Genomic DNA, 18,600 nt, shown 5'->3' with positions numbered 1-18,600 from the left:
CACCGACCCCTCAGCGTCGCAGTAATTGCTTGAGGCTTCTCTCACGGATGCCAACCGTGTCCATAAATAAAGCAAGAGGAAGTACAATACACACAAGGTGAGACGAGATACGCTCATATCGCAAAGCTCCTGCAGCCAGGATAGCAAGCACACCTTATCTTCGCATAGGAGAATTCAACATCCATACCCACAAACCAAGAATCCCACCGCCATGTCCCCCTCCCAGCGCAAAAAGCCCACAGACGCCGCCGACCGCCCCTTGATGTTCGCGCAGACGTCCTCAGCAGCAGCCTCCATCGCGCGATCCGAACTCACCACCGCCTCAAGCAGGGATTTCACCCGATCCTTCGCAGCAAGCGAAGCGACCGCCGCGGAAGATCCGCAAGACAAACTTCCCGAGCAATCGTTCGTGCGCCCCCAAACGCCGCCCCAAGGCTCGAACTATACCGCATGGTCGTCGTACCGCGAATTGCCGCTGGATCACCCGGTGTTTCGGTACCCGGATGAGATGCGGGAGGACATGTACGCCACGGGCGTTGGTGAGTTTCCTGCTCTCGCAGATCAGCTTGCAAGTTGGAGTATTGGTGGGCTGACGGAATCTACAGATCCGGTCGTCAAAGCCGAGCTGCACCTCGCGCGCTTGGGGAAAGTGTGTGGTGAGAATCACCAAGGGAAGAGTTTCTGGAAGCGCGGGACCAGTATGATGGGCCAGTTCGGCACGATGGCTACTGGAGGGTCTTTTTGATGGAAGGGTTTGTTGGGCGCAGAGTTAGCGATCCTCGTTTATAGAAATGCAAGTTCCTGTCTTTCCTGTTGTGAGTTTTGAATTTCTGCAGTCTGGATATCTCGATCCAATCGAATGTGAAAAGATGCCCACGCTCCGAACGTTTGACAATGCTCGGTCGATACATGCATCCCCCAATCGCACCCCCGACGTCTCCTTCAAGCCTTTCGCCGCGTCGCTCGCGACTGAACAAGCCTTCTGCAGCCATGTTGGAGACAACAAGCTTTCCGACCCAGACCTCAAGACCAGACAAGCCCCGTGAGCTTAAGCTTGGCGCTCGACCAGCGCTTCATCCCTCATCATCTTGCTCAGGATAGGAAGGGCGCAGCGATTTGCCAATCGCTTCGCCCGTGACGTTACATCGTAGACCTCCGATTGAGCTCCCTTTCCCCATTCGTCGCCGGTCCGCTTGACGTCTCGAGACACAGTCCTCGTCAGTTCCGTGGCAACCAACCATCAATCAGCCACTCATCAGCGCAAAGCAGCCCCTCACTCACTCACGCACGCAGCACAAATCCAGCCCGCCTTCATCACAAGACTAGGAACCCATTGTCGCGAGACCCCGCGTCGAAGACACCGTCACCTCTCAGCTTGCACAACAACGATCTTTGCTCTATTCATCTATACCGAACTTGCACATAGCGTACGAAAGGCAAACCACCAAACCGCCCCCAAACCATGTAAACAGAAAGAGAGGACGCGCCAAGGGCGCCCCGTCCAAATTGAAGCGAAGCGAAGGAGAAGCTGAAGTTTTCGTCTCGTTTCGTCCATCGTGCCAGCCAGCCAGCCAGCCATCCATGCCGTGTGCGGGTATCTATCGTTTTGGTCCAATCCCAGTGCCCAACAACTCATCTCGTCTCGTCTCGTCTCGTCTTCGATCCGCCAACCAACCGTCTCTCGACGCCTCGGCTCCGCTGCTCGCGTGAGCGAGTCCGCGCGGACTCGGTCTGCTTCGACATCCACTGCTGCTGCTCCTTCCCTCCGTCTTCGGTGCTTCGTCGTACAAGTCGTTTGTCAGAAGCGGGGAGACGTGCTTCCCTTCTCGTCTGCTCTTTGGTGGCTCATTCCTCCAGCGGGCTGTTCAGCGTGTAGTCCAGGATGTCGCTCAGCGACAGCAAGCCGACGAGGTGGCTGCGCTCGTCGATGACGACGAGGCGGTGCACGCGCGACTTGCGGATCGTGTCGAAGATGGTGTCGAGGCGGTCGTTGAGCGTGCAGGTGTAGATGCCGGGGAAGTCCTACAAATTTATCCGTCAGCTCGAAAGTCCACGCGACAATACACGAGAAGATCGATGAACATACCTCCGACCTCTTCTCCAGCGCCTTGCCGACAGTGAGGTTCAGATTATCATAGTCGCCGCCCTTAATGAGCGCAATGACGTCCACGGCCTCGAAGACGTTGAGCACGACGCCGTCCTTGTCCAGGATCGGCACGCAGGAGATGCTGCGCTTGACGAGCGCGTGGATGACCTCGATGACGGACGAGTCCATGCGCGCGAACGCCAGGTTGTCGTACGTGCCGACCTGGCGCAGGTCGCGCAGCGGCTTGCGCAGCATCTGCGTCTCCTTCACGTTGACCGAGACGAACTTGAGGATGCGGTACTGCGTCAGCACGCTGACGACCATCTCGCGCTGCGTCTCGTCGTCGATGTCGACGAGCGGGATGCGGCGCGCGCGGGACTCCAGCATGCGGCGGCAGGCTTCGTAGAGGGTTTTGAGAGGATGGATGCTGACGGTTTCGATGGGCGTGACGCCGAGGGCGCGCTCGATGTCGCGGAGGCTGTTGAGTTTGAACTGGTCGATTTGCGCGAGGGCGTCGGGGTTTTGCCAGTAGTATTGCACGACGTTGAGATAGTCGGATGTTGTGAGGAGGCCGGCGTACGTGGAGGTCTTGGAGTCCCATAGAGGCGCCGATACAATGCCTGTTGGTTGAGTGTCAGTTGTTAAGCTCTCCCCATGTCGATACAAGACAAGACAAGACCCTACCGCATTGTATAAGGATATTCAAGCTCTTCCGCACAAGCAGCGCAGTATCCAGCACAATCAACCTGTAGCTAAGCGGCAGCACATCGTACGTCGTCCGGACCTTGAGGAAGGCCCTAATCGCCCGCTACGCAACCTCCGTCAGCCTCATGAGCCTCTCCAAGTCTCCAATCAAACGCGGGCAGATCCACTCACCAGTCCCTCCCTCTGCTCTCTATCCAACGGATGCATCACCTTCCTCGCGCCAGGCTCGCCCGCCATGCCGTGGTGCCGGCTCTCGCTCCGTTGCTGCTGGTCCTCTCTTTCCCGCGTCGCAGCCAGCGGCCGCAAGTACGAGCTGGGCGCGACAAAACCGGCGTTGGTGCCGCGCGGGCTCGTGGCGATGTCGCTGGGCTGCAGCGATGCTTTGCGCTCGCTGCCGCGGCTGTAGTCCGGAGCGGTGCCTGCGAAGGCGGTAGGCGGCGGGGCGGCGGTGGTTGTGGTCGGGGAGGTGTCGTCAGCAGCAGGCGGCGGAGGCGAAGGGACGGGCGCGGTGCCGTCGGCCTGCTGCTGGTGGTGCTGCATGGCGCCGTGGGCGTGATCCTCGGCAGCCGTTGCGGTTGCGGCGGCGGGTGTGGTTGGACTACCAGGTGTGTGTGGAGTGTGCGATGCGGGGCCGCCATCCCGCGGGCCAGCGGCGGCGGCGGCGGCGGCGTGCGGCTGCTCCTCCATGGGCGGCAGAGGGTGCGTGGCGCTGCGCGGGCTGAGGCATGCAGCGTGGTGAGGGTGTCAGAGAGGCGTGGGAGGGGAGCACTGAGCAGGCGGCGCGGCTGGCGCGGGCTGGTGCTGGTTGCAGAGTGATGTCGAGCTGCCCGTCGAGCTGCCCGAGCCGGCGACTCGCTTGCTGGCTGCTGGCTGTGCTGCGGGCGGCGAGCTTTGGGGAAGTGGCAGGGTGGGTGGGCGGGTGGGCGAGCGAGCTTGAGCTGCCCCGCCTTCCACCAACCAATTTCACGGCCGCTGCCATACCCTGTGCCATCTGCGCACGAGACCACCTGCCTACCTCATTGACCAATGTAGACACTGACGGGTGGATGCAATAGGGAACCTCTCATGGTCTTTTGAGCCTAGCTAAGGTATGGAGGAATCGTTTTTTGCGCTCGCTATCCGTCAAACCGTCCGTTCACTTCCCCCGCGAGTCGTCCGTTCCTCCCCTGTGCAATGCCCTCTCGCCCGCGCACGATCATAGTGAGAAGGAAAAAATGACGAACCCATGCCAATCGTATCGCGCGTTCCGTTCCGTACCGTTTCCCCCCACCGTCTTCGCAATTCCCAGGCGGAAAACAAGAGCCGAACCAGTAGTGCCGCTAATGATGCAGCGTGCTCGACGGCAACAGACAAGGCCACCCGTGCGTGTATCGATTTGAGACCCGGCCTTCCAAATCAGCTAGCCGCCTCGCTGCCGGTCTGCGGCGGCTTGTCCTTCCTCGCGGCCTCAGCGGCCTCAAGGTTCAGTTCGGGCCCGGGAGACTCGACCCTTTCGTCCGCCTCCAGCAGCTCCTGCGACGGAACCTTGTCGATCTTCTCCCCGGTCTCGTAAAGCCGGTCCTGCTGGTCGCGGACGATGGCTTCGGTCTCGGTGACGCCGCCAGCGCGCGTGGGAGGGTCGCCTTCCACGCCGATCGGCTCGACAACTTTGTCGACGGTCTGCTGGACGGCTTTGCTGTCGAAGCGCACGACCATGCAAGACAGGTTGTCTGTGCTGAAGCGGGCGAGCGCGTGGTCGACGAGGACTTTGGAGGCTGCTTGCGGGTCTTGGATGTTGCGGATGAGGTCGACGGCCTCTTGATCGGAGCAGACGTCCCAGAGCTGTTGAAGGATTAGCATTAGAAGATCAACGCGGGGCTATCATCAATTGTGCGACTTACACCATCGCATGCCAAAATCAAGAACTCGTCCATATCCGGCTGTATCACGGTTTCTGTGGTGTAAGGGTGTCCAGTAACCAGGTCTTTCATGTAAGCATCTCCGAGGGCACGCGTAACGGCAAGAACGCCGTTCACACGGTTGTTGAGGATCAGACCTCCAGCGCCAGCAATGCGCTTGCCCTCGTTCTCGTCGCTGCCTTTATGGTCGTACGACAGGCGCAGAGCCTTGCCGTTTCTGCAAAGTACGATGCGAGCATCTCCCACGTTGGCTGTGTACAGCACACGCTGGCGGGTGGCAGTCTCCTTGAGCTTGGCCTCGGTGGCTTGCGTGGGGACAGCGTCTGCGTCGCCCTTGGCTTCTGATTTTGCGGCTGCAGCGGCGGCCGGGGCTAATGCAGTGGATCCCGTTGCGGATTGAGGATTGGGGATTCTGTCCTCCCAGCGCAGGACAGCGGTCACAGCAGTACATCCACTGTTCTTGAGAGGCAGCTTTTCCAGCTGCTGATCAACAGTTGTGAAAGTCATGTCCAGGAGCTCAGGTATAGGTGTGTTGGGGTGCTTGCGGATAATGTCTTCAAGCAGCAAATGTACCTTTTTGCCACACCAGTCGGCGGCGAAGTTTCCCGCATGACCGTCGAAAATGGAGAAGTAGCCGTTGTCCGTCTCAACAATATTTTGGCTGCTTCCTTGAGAGACACCAGAAGTGGTTGAGGAAGAGTCCTTGCCGCCCAGAGCCGGTGCAGGAGTGCTGAGGAAGTTGTACAGGTAAGCGTGGGTGTCCTCCATAGTGCGTCTGCACTTCTTGTTCTTGTCCTCAGTCACTCCGACACGAAATGTGGACCGAGGGCTCGGTACCGATTCACCGGCAGAGTTGTTGAAGGAGCCCTGGGGCACGCTCAACGCCGGGTCTGCTTTGCCCAGCTTTTGCAACGGTGTCTGCGCCTTCTCGCCGAAAGACCTATTCTCAGGCGAGCTTCCCAGATTGTGCAATGACTGCTTCGCGCTGCTGAACAAATCCCTTGCGCGGCCGACGCCGCTGCTTCTTCGCTTCTTCTCGCCCGCAGGGCTTTCCTCAGGCTTGCGTGTCGGGCTGCGTAGATCGTTCTGGACCGCATCTCTGCTCTCGTTTCCAGCATCGGAGCTCAGCTTCGGGGTGCCGTCGCCGCCGGTGCTGGCATTTGATTTGGGGTTGCTAGCGCCATCGTTGTTCGTCTCCTTGCCGTTTCCGTTGGAGCTGCCAAACATTCTGTTGAAAAGCCCTCCTTGTCCGGAGATACTTCTCCGTTTACTACCGGCCAGATTACTGGAAGGCCTTGCAGCTGTGTCGCTCATATATCTTGAGCCGAGCCTTCCGGGATCGGGTGGGCGTGACTAGTCGAATTCGTTGGGTATTGCGTGGGCTGTGGGGTTGATGTGGCCGCAAGAGTAATCGTGGCAGGCAGTGAAGCTTGCAGGCAAGGTAGGTGGCTGTATGAGACACTGTCGTTAGCACTTGATAGCAAGTATATGGCAGGTTTCGCGCAAACAAGGCGCCTGATGCTGCTTGCTAGCGCCTGAAAGGCTAGAAAGGACGGGGGCCGCTTACGGAACGGGGTCTGAGCAATTGCAACAAAGGTGGCTTTGGTGAGCGACTAAGCACAGCTAGATAGCTGTCGAGGGTAATGTAGACCTGGTAGGTGGGTGTAGGTTGTGCAATATGTCTTAGGTGGGTTGTTGCGTGGAGTGGGTGGTGTCCGGACTCGGTGCGTCACGCGCTTCCGGTGCGCCGAGGTGTAGGGGCTGCGTGAGCAAGTTGATGTTGCAGGGCAGTCGAGCGGCGCAGTGCAAGCAGTGACGACTGGGAAGTACCTGGCGCCGAGAAGCAGGGATCGATGAAGTGAAGTTGCAACTCTCGGCGAGGTCGGCGTGCGAGGTCACTTGGGTGTCGATGGCGAGCCCAGAGCGCAGGGAAACCTGAGAGTGGGGTGGTCTTGCAGCCGCCTGCGGGAACGCTGACGTATCGCCGCCTACGGCCTCGACCCGACAAGCGACGTGTGCATGACAGCAGCAACAGCTTGATAATGCCAGGAACGGGACGTGCACACGCGACATTCTTTTGCGCCTGGTGGGAGAGTGCACGCAAGCTGGTAAAATATTCCTACATATACAATTGGCCTGACGCCGCGGTTCTTTGAGAACATGTTAATCATCACAGCGGAATCTTAAAGGCATGCATGTGTAGCTGGTTGAGCTTAGCTCGATATGGGTATACGTTCGCACACAATCAATCGTTTATCGTAAAAATCATCTTATCTTCGTAAGCTGTCAAGGCGTGCTTGCAGGTCATCATCGCCAGGATCACCGCCACCACCAACAGCCTGCGCCACCCTACCCTCCTGGACCTTCTGGCCTTGTAGCCCTTGAGGTGTCTCTCCAAGCTGTTTCCAGCGTTAGCTTGTTTGCGCAGAGGTATGCACCGAACGCCACTTACCGATTGCCCAAGGTCCACTCCGATCTCGTCAAGAACCTGGTTCACAACCTCCTCTCCTTCTTCCTCATCTTCCAACCCAGTCACATCGTCAATAGCGTCGTCCATCATCTCCTGTCTCTGATCCATGATGTCGTTCTCCTTCTCGAACTCCATAGCAATTCGCTGCAGCGCCGGCAGGTTCATTTGCTTGTTCATGCTGCCCAGAAGCTTTGTCGCGCCCTTCATGCTCTGCATCATCTGCTCGTTGCTCCGCACGGTCTGAATGCGCAAACTAATCGCCTGCAGCTGGGTGCGCATCTGGTAGAACTTCTGAATGTAGCGTCGCGTGCGAACCAGATCCTTCGCCTGAACCTTGACCGCGCCCATCTGACCGTTCTTTGCATTCTTCTTGATATCCTGCACCAGCTTCTTCTCTTGGTTCTCCAGCTTGGTCCGCTCGCGGTCGAGCTCACGTTGCGTCTTCTCGAGTGCGCGCTGATGCTTGCGCAGACGCTCTGCGGGCGTCATGCGCTTGCCGAATGCCCATTCGACGATCTGTCAAGAGTGGTCAGAAATGATCCTGTAGTCGTTTGCATTGTGGGCGCATACATTCATGGTTGAAGAATGACCTGATTTGCTTCCGCTTCCTGCTGCGGATGCAAGGACCGCTCGATGAAATGAATAGAGTACCAATCTCCTAGCTCCCAGAAAGCTTGACAGTGTTGACTGGGGCAGGTCGCAGTGTTGTTTATGTATGCTCCGCGGCTTTATCTCGTGCCTCGCAGTCGCAGTCGCAGTGAGGCAACAGTGGAGCCCAGCGTGCCCTCCAATCACGGCTTCACGGCAAAGCCCGGCCCCGGATTCTGCTTCCCGGGACTTGCCGCTGCGCCTCTTGCAGTCGCTGCGGTCATCAAACAATTCAAGGCATGTGGAACGATTTATCCGCCACCGCGAAACCCTTCACTTCTTTTATGCTCTGCCATGAGGTGATCCCCGCAACAAACACACCATCATGAGCTCCGACAACCCCTTCGGCAGCGGCAACGCCAGTCCTGGCGCCAGCAGCTCTTCCAACAACCCGCGTGGCGCTGGCGGCCGTCCTCAGTACATGACCGTAGGATCTGGCTCGACATCCGAAAGCGCAGCGAGATTGCAGGCAATCCTCGACGAAGATTCTGGATACGGCGGCAGCATGACGGGCGATGAGAACACGGAGAACGCATGGCACCCTGGCCCGTCGCAGGACCGCTACACACCAGCGCATACGCCTTTGGGAGCAGGAGAGGGCAGCGCAGCCTCCGAGCATGAGAGAAAGGCGCTGGCGAGCCATGTGCACCAGCTCTTTTACAATCAGAACCGCACAGCGCTTGGCCGGGCGATCAATCAGACCGTGGAGACTATGAAGAAGCTACAAGAGATGAACACGAAATGGCCGGCGCATTACCCGACCGTCCAGAGGCCGCCTTCCCCACCAGGGCAGCGAAATGCTCCTAGGCCAGGGCTACACCACACTCAGTCGACTATGGACAACAACCGAGGAGTTGAGGACAGCAGCCGCGCGTCTGAGGAGCCTGCTCGACCGATGATGAGGAGGGCTGGCACATCGCTTGGGGAGTCTCAGTCTGCCGAATCGAGCGGAGATGCCACCAAGCGGGAAACAAAAATCGCTCCTCGCCTGGTCACTCCTCAGCTTGCGCAGCAGTTCTCCGTTCTGAAGATTGAGCTTAAAATGGAAGGCCTGCCTCAGACCGAGATCGTGCATTCGCTGGAGAAGACCTCAGTCGCTTCTCTTCTGGACAACCAGATCAACAACAGCATTCGCCATCTCTTCTCTCTCCGCGAAAGAATTGAGGATACCTCAAGTAAGGTCCTGGTAACGGGAGATCTCAATGCAGGAAAGTCTACCTTCTGCAACGCTCTACTTCGTCGCAAGGTCTTGCCCGAGGATCAGCAACCATGTACCAGCATCTTCTGCGAGGTGTTGGATGCCCGCGAAAACACTGGAGTCGAGGAAGTCCATGCTATCCCGCACGGTTTCGTTTACAATCGCAACGACGAGAGCACATACCAAGTATACCCGCTCAAGCAGCTGGAGGAAATCGTCATCGACGGCGATCGTTGGTCGCAATGCAAGGTCTATATTAGGGACATCCGGCCGGTAGATCAATCACTGCTCAACAACGGAGTAGTTGACATTGCATTGATCGATGCTCCTGGATTGAACAACGATTCTCTCAAGACGACGGCTGTATTTGCACGTCAAGAAGAGATTGATGTCGTTGTTTTCGTTGTTTCCGCAGCCAACCACTTCACACTATCGGCCAAGGAGTTCATTTTCAACGCTGCAAGAGAAAAGGCATACATGTTCATGGTCGTGAACGGTTTCGACATGATTCGCGATCAGAAGCGATGCCAGGAGATGATTTTGAAGCAGGTCGCCCATCTCAGCCCGGCAACATTCAAGGAGTCGTCGGAGCTCGTACATTTTGTGTCGAGTAATGCGATTCCAGTGGTACAAGGTGGCGGTCCTGGTCCAGGAGGCCCTGGCGGCAGCGGCAGCGGTAGTTCCTCTTTCGACGACAGTGGCAAGAACCCAGGCGACAACGACGATGACGATGACAACGACACTGGAAAGCACGGCGATTCCGGGTCGCCACCGAAGGGTAAAGGTAAAGGGAAGGAGAAGGAAAAGCAGCAAGACTTCGACGAGCTGGAAGCCTCATTACGCCGTTTCGTTCTCGAGAAGAGGGCACGCTCGAAGCTGGCGCCGGCCAAGACGTACTTGATGAACGTCCTTGGCGACCTCAGCACCCTCGCCAGCGTGAACAAGGACGTTGCACAGAGCGAGTACGACCGTGTCACGAAGGAACTCCAGGACCTGGAACCCGTCTTCGAGAAATCTAAGAAGGCGCGCAGCCAGGCAGACGAAGACGTGGCCACGCAGATTGAGACAACAGGCCAAGAGGTGTACGACCTCACCCGCGGCACCCTCAACTCATCCATCGCACACGTCGCCGAGAACGACCTTGGCGTGGAGTACCCCGGTATCTTCGGCGCGTACAACTACGCCGATGACCTCAAGGTTGCTATGCTGAACCACATCACCGAGACGGTCAGATGGTGTGAAGCCCGCGGCCGCGAGAAGACTGTGCAGGGCGTCTCTGGAATCAAGCAACTCGGTCTACTTCACCTCGGAGACTCGTACACCGATCTGACTTTCAGGTCGGAGAAGATGTTCAGGAGTAAGCGGGATGCCTTGGTCAGACAGGTCGAGTTTGAGCCAGAGCTTTGGGACTTTTTCGACGTGGCGAGCATTTGGGAGAGGCAGGAGAAGGTCGCGTCCACCAGCATGGCAGTCACTGTCGCTGGTGTTGTTGGAACGAGGATGATTGGCGGTGTCGGCTGGGTAGACGGTGCCTTGACTGCGACAAGACTTGTCGGGGCGAACAATATGCGCCGCCTCTTGATTCCTGGCTTGATTCTCACTGGTAAGTCTTTCGTCACGTCAGGCTATGCATCTCATGAAGCTAACACCCCATCGCAGCCGTTCTCGGTATCAGCTACACGCTTTCGCAGATCCCACACACTCTTCCCCGCCGCCTCTCAGCCAAGCTCTCAGCCCAGCTGGAGGCTCTGGACTACACGCACTCGAACGCCACGCGAATCTCGACCGAGGTGCGCCGCGCGCTCAAGTACCCTGCCGACAAGCTGCGCGAAGGCCTGCAGCGAAACGTCGAGAACCTGCAGGAGCAGCGCAAGGAGACCAGCAAGGTGCAGAGCGAGAGCGAGGTCGCGCGCAAGTATTTCGGCAACCTGACGAGGGAGAGCAGGGAGATCCGCTCCAGAGTCGAGAGGGTGGACTTGGAGGGTCCGGCGCCTGGCATCGCGGCGGCGTACGATGCTTAAGAGGCTGCAATTGATGGTCTGGGAAGGAGGAGGCATTTTACATGGTGTTGGATCGGTTTCATGGCGCAGGCGTTGACACGGGAAGACTCGCTCATGGCATCGATGCTTTTGCTTGTCGCACACTAAGATCTTGAGAATTGATTCCCCCCTATTATGGATTTGATGGACGGCGTTCAGCGTAGCTACACTTACTCCTGTGTATATAGACCTCACTCTACGAAGCATTGAACGTAATACCGATAATTGCATACAATGAGTTCTCACCAGGCTTCAGCCTTCGACTTTCTCAAATTTTACTATAATTATGCACGGGACAAGAAAAGGTAAGGTACCTCATGACATAAAAATCTCCTGCATGGTATAAGGTAAGGTAGGCGTGGCGTGGCGTGGCGCGGCGTGGCGTAAGCGCAGGGCTGCGCGGCCCAGGGTCCATTGGGAAGGGGCCGATCGCTTGGGGAAAGATGTAGCCTCGTACCCAATCCCGACGAACAATTTGAAGTCCAGCCCCGAATCTTATCCCGACAACAACATCCAGCGCGCCCTTTCGCTTCTTTTCGAGTCTCTCCTTTCTCTTGGCACAAGAGCCTTCACAGCTACAACGGCACTGCGTGCACACGTGCACCACTCGAAAGAAGCCAGGGTGTACACTACACTCCAAGTCGGGTACCCAGGTATATGTCCACCGGCTCCTCCGACGTCCAGCACCGGCCCTCCGTCTGGTCCTACGTCTCCTTCTCCTCGCCGCGCCGCCGTAGTAGCTCCGCCGTCCTCCCCAAGCGCGAAACCACCCTCGCGCCCGGCTCGCCTTCGCCGTCTTCCCTCAAAGACAAGCCCGCCCGGCCCGAGCCCATGAGCGAGAAAGTGAGGAACGCCTGGATGAATCAGGGGCAGCGCTCGCGGTACCTGAAGACGGCGGGCGTCGTCGCCTTCGTCCTTCTCGTGCTGTTCTACATCGCGCCTGGCAGCGGCGGCAACAATGTGGGATACACGCCTGCGGTGCCCAACGTAGGGGGCGATGTTGCCAGCGATGCGAGCACGGGCACGCAGAAGTGCACGCGCAGCTACGACAAGAACAAGCCGCTGATTCAGTATGCGCTTATGGTTGATGCGGGCAGCACGGGGAGCAGGATCCACGTGTACCGCTTTAACAACTGCGGGCCGACGCCGGAGCTGGAGAATGAGGATTTCAAGATGACGGCGAAGAAGGATGGTGGAAGCGGCTTGAGCAGCTACGGAAGCGATGCGGAGGGCGCAGCGAAGAGTCTGGACGTACTTTTGGAGGTGGCGATGGAGAAGGTGCCGGATAAGCTCAAGGGATGCACGCCGATTGCTGTCAAGGCCACGGCTGGTCTGAGGAAACTGGGCCCTGAGATGAGCGACGCCATTCTGAAGGCTGTCAGGCACAGGCTGGAGACCGAGTACCCGTTCCCGCTCGTCAGCGACGAGAAGGGCGGCGTGGAAGTCATGGACGGCAAGGACGAGGGCGTCTACGCCTGGATCACGACCAACTACCTGCTCGGCAAGATCGGCGGCCCGGACAAGACTCCCACTGCCGCCGTCTTCGACCTCGGTGGCGGCAGCACGCAGATCGTCTTCCAGCCCACCTTCCCCGAAGCGAAGGACGGCGGTCTCCCAGAGCAGATGGCCGAGGGCGACCACAAATACGCCCTCTCCTTCGGCGGCCGCGACTTCACTCTCTACCAGCACTCCTACCTCGGCTATGGTCTCATGGAGGCCCGCAACAATCTTCACCGCGTCGTCGTCGAAGGCATGTACGAGAACAACCCGACGAGCAAAGCCTGGCTCACCAAGCCCATCTCCAACCCCTGCCTCGCCCCGGGCAGCAGCAAGCAGGTCGACGTCCCGCTGAGCGACAACCACCCGCTCGGCAAGCAAGTGACCGTCAACATGACCGGGCCCTCGACCACCTCCGCCGCCGCGCCCGCCAACTGCCGCGCGCTTGCGGAGAAGACGCTCAAGAAGGAGTCCGAGTGCAAGATCGCGCCCTGCGCTTTCAACGGCGTCCACCAGCCCAGCCTGGAGAAGACCTTCGCGCGCGAGGACGTCTACCTCTTCTCCTACTTCTACGACCGCACGCAGCCCCTCGGCATGCCGGAGTCCTTCACGCTACGCGAGCTGCACGCCCTGACCTCACGCGTCTGCGCCGGCGGCGACGCTTGGAAGGTGTTCGAGAGCGTGCCTGGCGCGATGGAGGAGCTGAACGACCGTCCCGATACTTGTTTGGATCTGAACTTCATGCTGGCGCTGCTGCACACGGGTTACGAGATGCCGATTGATCGCGAGGTGAAGATCGCGAAGAAGATTAAGGGGAATGAGCTGGGTTGGTGTTTGGGCGCGAGTCTGCCGCTGCTGAGCCAGGAGAGTGGGTGGAGTTGTAAGATTTCGAAGGTGCAGTAGACGGTGAGCGCTTTCTTTTCGCAGCGAAGAGGGTGTTGCTTCATTGTGGTTACGCAAGTGTATGAGTACATACTTTATGCTTTCTCGTTCTGGTTTGCGGGAGGGAGGTGGCGTTCTGTATGTGCTCATGAGCAAAACGCGGAATACAAGGTCTTCAATGAAGATCATGCCAATGATGACGTTCATAATTCCAGTTCATCACCGTCCTAAAGATCTTGACGGAAGAGCCAGTGTTCGCATACAAGAAGTGTAACAAATGAAGTATGGAAACAGCTGTATTTGGAAAACAGATGTCACGTATCACTTTGACAAATCACCATCGAGACCGCATGAGAAGTGAGAAGAGAAGTGAGGCTTGAAAAGGGATTCAAGTGCTAGTGTCTTGCGCTTTACGAGCGCAGTCACATGAAGTACTCAATGCAAGAAGTCAATCGTCACTTATCGTTTTCGTTAATGGTCGGTAGGCAAGCTGTAGCAGCCTGGGCCGCAGCATCTTTCACATCGACCCGTGCATTTGCAGTGCGCCGCACACGATCTCACTCCGTAGTGTTTTTTTTTTCTTTCTTCATTGATGCCAATTGCGCGAGTGTAATCCGCAAGCAAACTCCCTGTGCACTGAATATGAAGGCCAGCCTCACTCAAACCTGGCTCTTCGGCTCCGTAGCAACGCTCTCGTGGCGGACGGGCGAGAACTCGTCGCTCCTCTTCTCCGGGATATCCTTGTTATCCTCCATGCGCGCGACCTGGCTGGTGAAGTTCTTGGTCTTCCAGGCCGGGGTGCCGATGTACCGGATACCGTTGGGGTCCTCGAACATCTCGTTGACCTCCTCCAGCGGCTTGCCGGCCGTCTCGGGGAACATGAAAAAAACGTGGATGGTCATGGCGGCGCAGAAGACGCCGAAGATGATGTAGGTCTTCCATCTGATGCTCACGAAGGCGGGCGGGACGAAGTAGCCAAGGGCGAAGCTGGGAGTAAGGTGTTAGTGACGTAAGGATGGCGGTGGGTATGGCGAACTCACTTGAAGGCCCAGTTGCCGGATGTGGCGAGCGCGACGGCCTTGCCGCGAAGGTGATTTGGGAACAGCTCAGGCGGGTAGATCCAGGAGACTAAGTTTGACGTTAGCGAGCTCATCGATTGCATTTGATGGGGGTGTCAACGTACCCGGTCCCCACGTGGGCGCGAATGAGGCAACGAACAGATAGGAACAAGCAATGACCGCTTTAGAAGCAGCGCCTGAGACTTCGGTCGATGCCTCTTTGATGCCGCCAACACCATCAGGACCAGGATATGTGCCGTAGACAGCGAGGATGCCAGCGTTGGCGAAAAGCCAAGTCATCATGAGAATGGATCCGACCATGAGTGTAGGGCGACGGCCGATGCGATCAACCCAGATCAGAGCAGGCACGGTCATGACCACGTTGATGACGTATTGAATAGAGGATGAAATGAGGAGTTGGTCGCCCGTTAAGCCTGCCATTGCGAAGACATAGGTAATGTAGTACATCATGACATTCATACCAGTGAGTTGCGACCAAATCTGGGTGAAGAGTCCAATGTGCGCTGTAAACGTAATCAGCTTCGTTCTGGTACGCCAAATCCTATAAATACGTACTGCGGTTGATGTAGCGGGGCTTGAGGAGTTCGAGGTAGCTTATGTGTTTGGCCTGGCGCTCAATTTCAAGCCACTGCTTGATTTCATTGTACTCTCGAGCGACCCATGGGCTGTGAGGGTCACCTTTGCCGTGAGTAAGGACAAGGACGCGCTCGCAATCTTCCCAGCGATCCTTCGTGGCAAGCCAGCGAGGAGATTCTGGGAGGAACATCATGCCGATGAATAGAATGATAGCTGGGATCATCTGCAGTGCCCAAGGGACGCGGAAGGAGGCCGTGCCTTTGATGAAGGAGCAGCCGTAGGAGATGTAGAACATTATCATAATGCCCCAGGTAATAGCCCACTGCTGCATGCCAACAAGGCGACCGCGTTTGGACGGCGGGGCGATCTCAGAGATGTAGACCGGAACCTGAGCAGAACAGATGCCAACGCAGAAGCCGTTGATGATGCGACCCACGATGAGCATAGCGATATTCTGAGAAGCAGAGATAATGATAGAGCCAATGATCCAGATGACAGAGCCGATCATAATAGCACTCTTGCGCCCAAACCTGTCAGAAATGAATCCCGAGCAAAGTGCACCGAGCCAGGAGCCCCCAGCCATTGAGGCAGTAATGCCGCCCTGAACATCGGAGCGTGGGCCGCGGCCAGGAATGGGACCCTGGTTGAAGTAGTTGAGGTAGTTGGGAGTGGCGATACTAACAACGCGTGAGCTTGTGTTTGCAACTGTGAGTACGAAAGGGTTCAAAGGGTTCGAATTACATCGCGCTCATGGAGCTGATGTCGAAGCCAAAGAGGCCACCGCCAATGATGGCGATGGCGGATATGAAATAGACGTTGCCAAATTGCTTCACCATGGCGGGCGAGTGTGTGTTGGTGTAATGAGTACCCAGCGTAGGTCAGAGGTGGGTCGAGGTCGTTGTTCGATGCTTGTGTGTAACGCAACAGCGGAAGATCGAGGTGTTGTCACGGGTCGCGTGCGCGCCGAAGGTTTTATGTTTCGCGGGCAGGTGCTCGGGAAGGAGCTGCGGTGGTGGGAGCGTCACGCGACGTCCTTATGCCGCAGGCTCGTAACGCCGGTTCAGCAGACCCTACCGGGAGCAACATATGCAATGAAGTACATCGGGTACGTGGACACGTACGGCCTGGGGATGCACATGCCTGCAGGCGACCGCCGTTGTCCAGGTAGCCGGCCAATCATCAATCCCACTGTGTCATGCGAGAGCCATGTGCCAGCCGGAATGCAAGGGCCACCGCGGTGAGGCCTCTTCTTCTTCGACCGCTTGTACAGTCAAAACGAAACCCTTCGATTGGGATGACACTCCACTCATGGCTTCTGTCGTCAGCGGCGCGGTGCTCACCCTAATCGCCGGCATCTCCACCTCTCCGCCTCCCACCATCTCTTGGGGTTCTAGCGGCCCATGGGGTTCCTGCAGGTGCATGGACACCTTTGAGACGCTATCTCGACGTTCTCCGTACACTCCCTAGATTTTCAAAAGTGTCTTTCCGGATGCAAGTCTGCATTTTTCTACGTCTTCCTTGCAGCACATCGAGTGGATTCACTTCACTCCGGATAACGGCAAGCCGTGGCTTGCAGCTTGGCTTTTCGCTTGTCCTTATTTGACTTCGGTTACTGTGAGCTTAACGGAGTGAAGCTCGACCTTGGATTGTCCGAAGTGAATGCCCAGACTGGCAGCAAGAAGTGAGCATCTTTAGTGCACCAGACGAATCACGCCAAAGCACGACGCATCATGTTGTCATCAACCCACTGATGTTTCCAGAGCGAGAGGCGAGCTCCTACCAACACGCGTGATACCCGTCAGGTTTGTGTAGGGCAGCCAAGGAACTCCGCATTCTCGCAAGGGTAGTCAGCCCCCGCCATTGGAGGAACATTCAGTAACGTACTCGCAAGCTCCAACACTGCAGTGCTACACTGAGCCCTCAAACCTCCACTCAGAGCCACCGAATTGACGCGCCACTAAATGCGGAGACCATGTGCGGCGCTGCGACCCTGCCCACGGACGTGGCATCCCGGAGAGATCGGCGGTTGATAGCGCGCGCACTTCAGATGTTCCTTTAGTTGCGAATTGGTCTCCCGGCCTCAGCTCCGTGGGCGAAGGTGGAGCTGAAATTGAGACCAAGTGCTCCTCGCTTTCCGTTTTTGCAAGTATATCAGGCGGATTGCGGTTACTCGGCGCGCCGCCACAAGGCGCAGGTCTTGACATGATTGCGCTGTCTCGTAGTTGACGGGGAGCAAATGCTCACCGGGTATGTTCCGAGGACTCGGCGTAAGCGCAAAGCTACCAGACGATATTTTGTCATGCTTATAGGGTACATCGGGTGCCCACACGTTTCCTGAGATCGTCGAGGTTGCAAGAGCCTGATCCTTCCGGGGCTCAAAGACCTGCGACGCTCAAGCTCACCACTGCATAAAGTCGCATAAAGCCGGCTTACGGCAAGAAATGCATGGCGACTTGGAGGGAAAGCAACCACCTTATGAAGCTCAAAGCCCGTGTGTCGCCTAGCAATGCAAGAATCAGTATTCGTTCGCAGTGACAGCAGAGGCCGCGTCGTCTCAGAGTTCCACTGTGTTAGGTATGCTGCAACCATCGCAAGGCCCCTCGTCAGCTTTCCCAATCCGCCAGCGCTCTCGCATCTCTTCTCCATATGCGAAATCCATCCCCTCATCACTCCCACCTCGAATCGCGATTCACCCTCTCCGCCTCCTCCCCCATCCTCTTCATCCACCTCTCCACCAGCTCGCGATTCTCCCTCTCCAGCCTCTCGCTCCTCTGCTCCGCGAGGTTCATCTGCAACCCCTGCGCGACCATCTCGTCCTGCGCCTGCTCGACCATCTTGTTCTTGCCGCGCAGCTCCTCGTCGCGGTCGCGCAGCTTGCGCTCGGCTTCCAGCTTGCCTTTTGTCAGCGCCGCGATTTGTGCCGCAGACGTCCGCTGCGACAGGGTGAGCGCGCTGAGCTGCGCGGTTAGGTCTGCGAGCTGGTTTTGCAGCGCTAGGCGCGCTTTTTGGGTCGAGGTGAGGTCTGCTCGGAGGGTGCTGAGGAGGTCAGAAGTGGCGGCGGCGGTGGATGGGTCGGACGGTTTGTTTGGCGCGCGGCTGCTTTCTCGTGAGGACGAGAGCTGGGCCTGGGGGTTGGGTGATGCAGGTGCCGAGGCGGGCGGAGGGGCGGAGAGCTGTGCTTGGCGGTCGGCGAGAGCAGTATCTATGCGAAGTGGTTTAGCATGAGCATATCTACAAGACTATTGCATGGTACGTACAAGCGTCGATGTACGGCTTGTGCGCCTGTTCTCGCGCGTCCCGCTCCTCGAGGGCGGCGGTGTACTGCTGTATCCAGTCCGCCATGATGTTCCGACGGGGAGATTCTTTTGCCCTTTCACCCGTCTTCCGCAACTGGTGGTATCATAATGCCGGGTACGAGCTGTGAGGTATCAGGACAAGCCTGGTTGTCTTGCGAAGGAGAGAAGTCGGCTCGTAGGGCTGATGACATGTGAAGCTGATCGGCTCCAAGCAAACATCAGGGTC

At 57.5% G+C, this 18,600-nt stretch overlaps 7 protein-coding genes across 7 annotated transcripts; 2 read left to right on the top strand and 5 right to left on the bottom strand.

The window, feature by feature from the left end:
- Window positions 1–1,375: 1,375 nt before the first annotated feature.
- On the bottom strand, window positions 1,376–3,478 carry WHR41_01075 (uncharacterized protein; the record flags this gene model as incomplete). Its single annotated transcript, XM_069369681.1, has 4 exons — window positions 1,376–2,022; window positions 2,087–2,706; window positions 2,771–2,894; window positions 2,963–3,478. 4 exons carry the CDS (start codon window positions 3,476–3,478, stop codon window positions 1,846–1,848), a joined length of 1,437 nt encoding a protein of 478 aa, XP_069233132.1. The 3' UTR covers window positions 1,376–1,845.
- Window positions 3,479–3,838: 360 nt separating this feature from the next.
- On the bottom strand, window positions 3,839–6,619 carry WHR41_01074 (uncharacterized protein). Its single transcript, XM_069369680.1, has 3 exons — window positions 6,257–6,619; window positions 4,672–6,138; window positions 3,839–4,612 (listed from the first exon to the last, which is right to left on the bottom strand). The coding sequence occupies exons 2-3, from the start codon at window positions 6,001–6,003 to the stop codon at window positions 4,187–4,189; spliced, it is 1,758 nt and encodes a 585-aa protein (XP_069233131.1). The 5' UTR covers window positions 6,004–6,138; window positions 6,257–6,619; the 3' UTR covers window positions 3,839–4,186.
- A 266-nt stretch (window positions 6,620–6,885) lies between these two features.
- WHR41_01073 (uncharacterized protein) lies at window positions 6,886–7,881 on the bottom strand. The gene is made up of 3 exons (XM_069369679.1): window positions 7,730–7,881; window positions 7,142–7,675; window positions 6,886–7,088 (listed from the first exon to the last, which is right to left on the bottom strand). The coding sequence occupies exons 1-3, from the start codon at window positions 7,733–7,735 to the stop codon at window positions 6,960–6,962; spliced, it is 669 nt and encodes a 222-aa protein (XP_069233130.1). The 5' UTR covers window positions 7,736–7,881; the 3' UTR covers window positions 6,886–6,959.
- A 171-nt stretch (window positions 7,882–8,052) lies between these two features.
- On the top strand, window positions 8,053–11,318 carry WHR41_01072 (uncharacterized protein). Its single transcript, XM_069369678.1, has 2 exons — window positions 8,053–10,608; window positions 10,665–11,318. Exons 1-2 carry the CDS (start codon window positions 8,133–8,135, stop codon window positions 11,024–11,026), a joined length of 2,838 nt encoding a protein of 945 aa, XP_069233129.1. The 5' UTR covers window positions 8,053–8,132; the 3' UTR covers window positions 11,027–11,318.
- A 383-nt stretch (window positions 11,319–11,701) lies between these two features.
- Window positions 11,702–13,444, top strand: WHR41_01071 (uncharacterized protein; the record flags this gene model as incomplete). The annotated part of the gene is made up of 1 exon (XM_069369677.1): window positions 11,702–13,444. The coding sequence occupies one exon, from the start codon at window positions 11,702–11,704 to the stop codon at window positions 13,442–13,444; it is 1,743 nt and encodes a 580-aa protein (XP_069233128.1).
- Window positions 13,445–13,793: 349 nt separating this feature from the next.
- Window positions 13,794–15,914, bottom strand: WHR41_01070 (uncharacterized protein; the record flags this gene model as incomplete). Its single annotated transcript, XM_069369676.1, has 5 exons — window positions 13,794–14,410; window positions 14,464–14,551; window positions 14,607–15,005; window positions 15,058–15,755; window positions 15,820–15,914. The coding sequence occupies 5 exons, from the start codon at window positions 15,912–15,914 to the stop codon at window positions 14,083–14,085; spliced, it is 1,608 nt and encodes a 535-aa protein (XP_069233127.1). The 3' UTR covers window positions 13,794–14,082.
- Window positions 15,915–17,744: 1,830 nt separating this feature from the next.
- Window positions 17,745–18,538, bottom strand: WHR41_01069 (uncharacterized protein; the record flags this gene model as incomplete). Its single annotated transcript, XM_069369675.1, has 2 exons — window positions 18,336–18,538; window positions 17,745–18,280 (listed from the first exon to the last, which is right to left on the bottom strand). Exons 1-2 carry the CDS (start codon window positions 18,418–18,420, stop codon window positions 17,745–17,747), a joined length of 621 nt encoding a protein of 206 aa, XP_069233362.1. The 5' UTR covers window positions 18,421–18,538.
- Between the last annotated feature and the right edge of the window lie 62 nt (window positions 18,539–18,600).

This window comes from Cladosporium halotolerans (assembly GCF_011745625.1).
Source record: "Cladosporium halotolerans strain TM138-S3 chromosome Unknown Sca3, whole genome shotgun sequence".
NCBI lineage: Eukaryota > Fungi > Ascomycota > Dothideomycetes > Cladosporiales > Cladosporiaceae > Cladosporium > Cladosporium halotolerans.
This window is presented reverse-complemented; position numbering and strand designations above follow the sequence as displayed.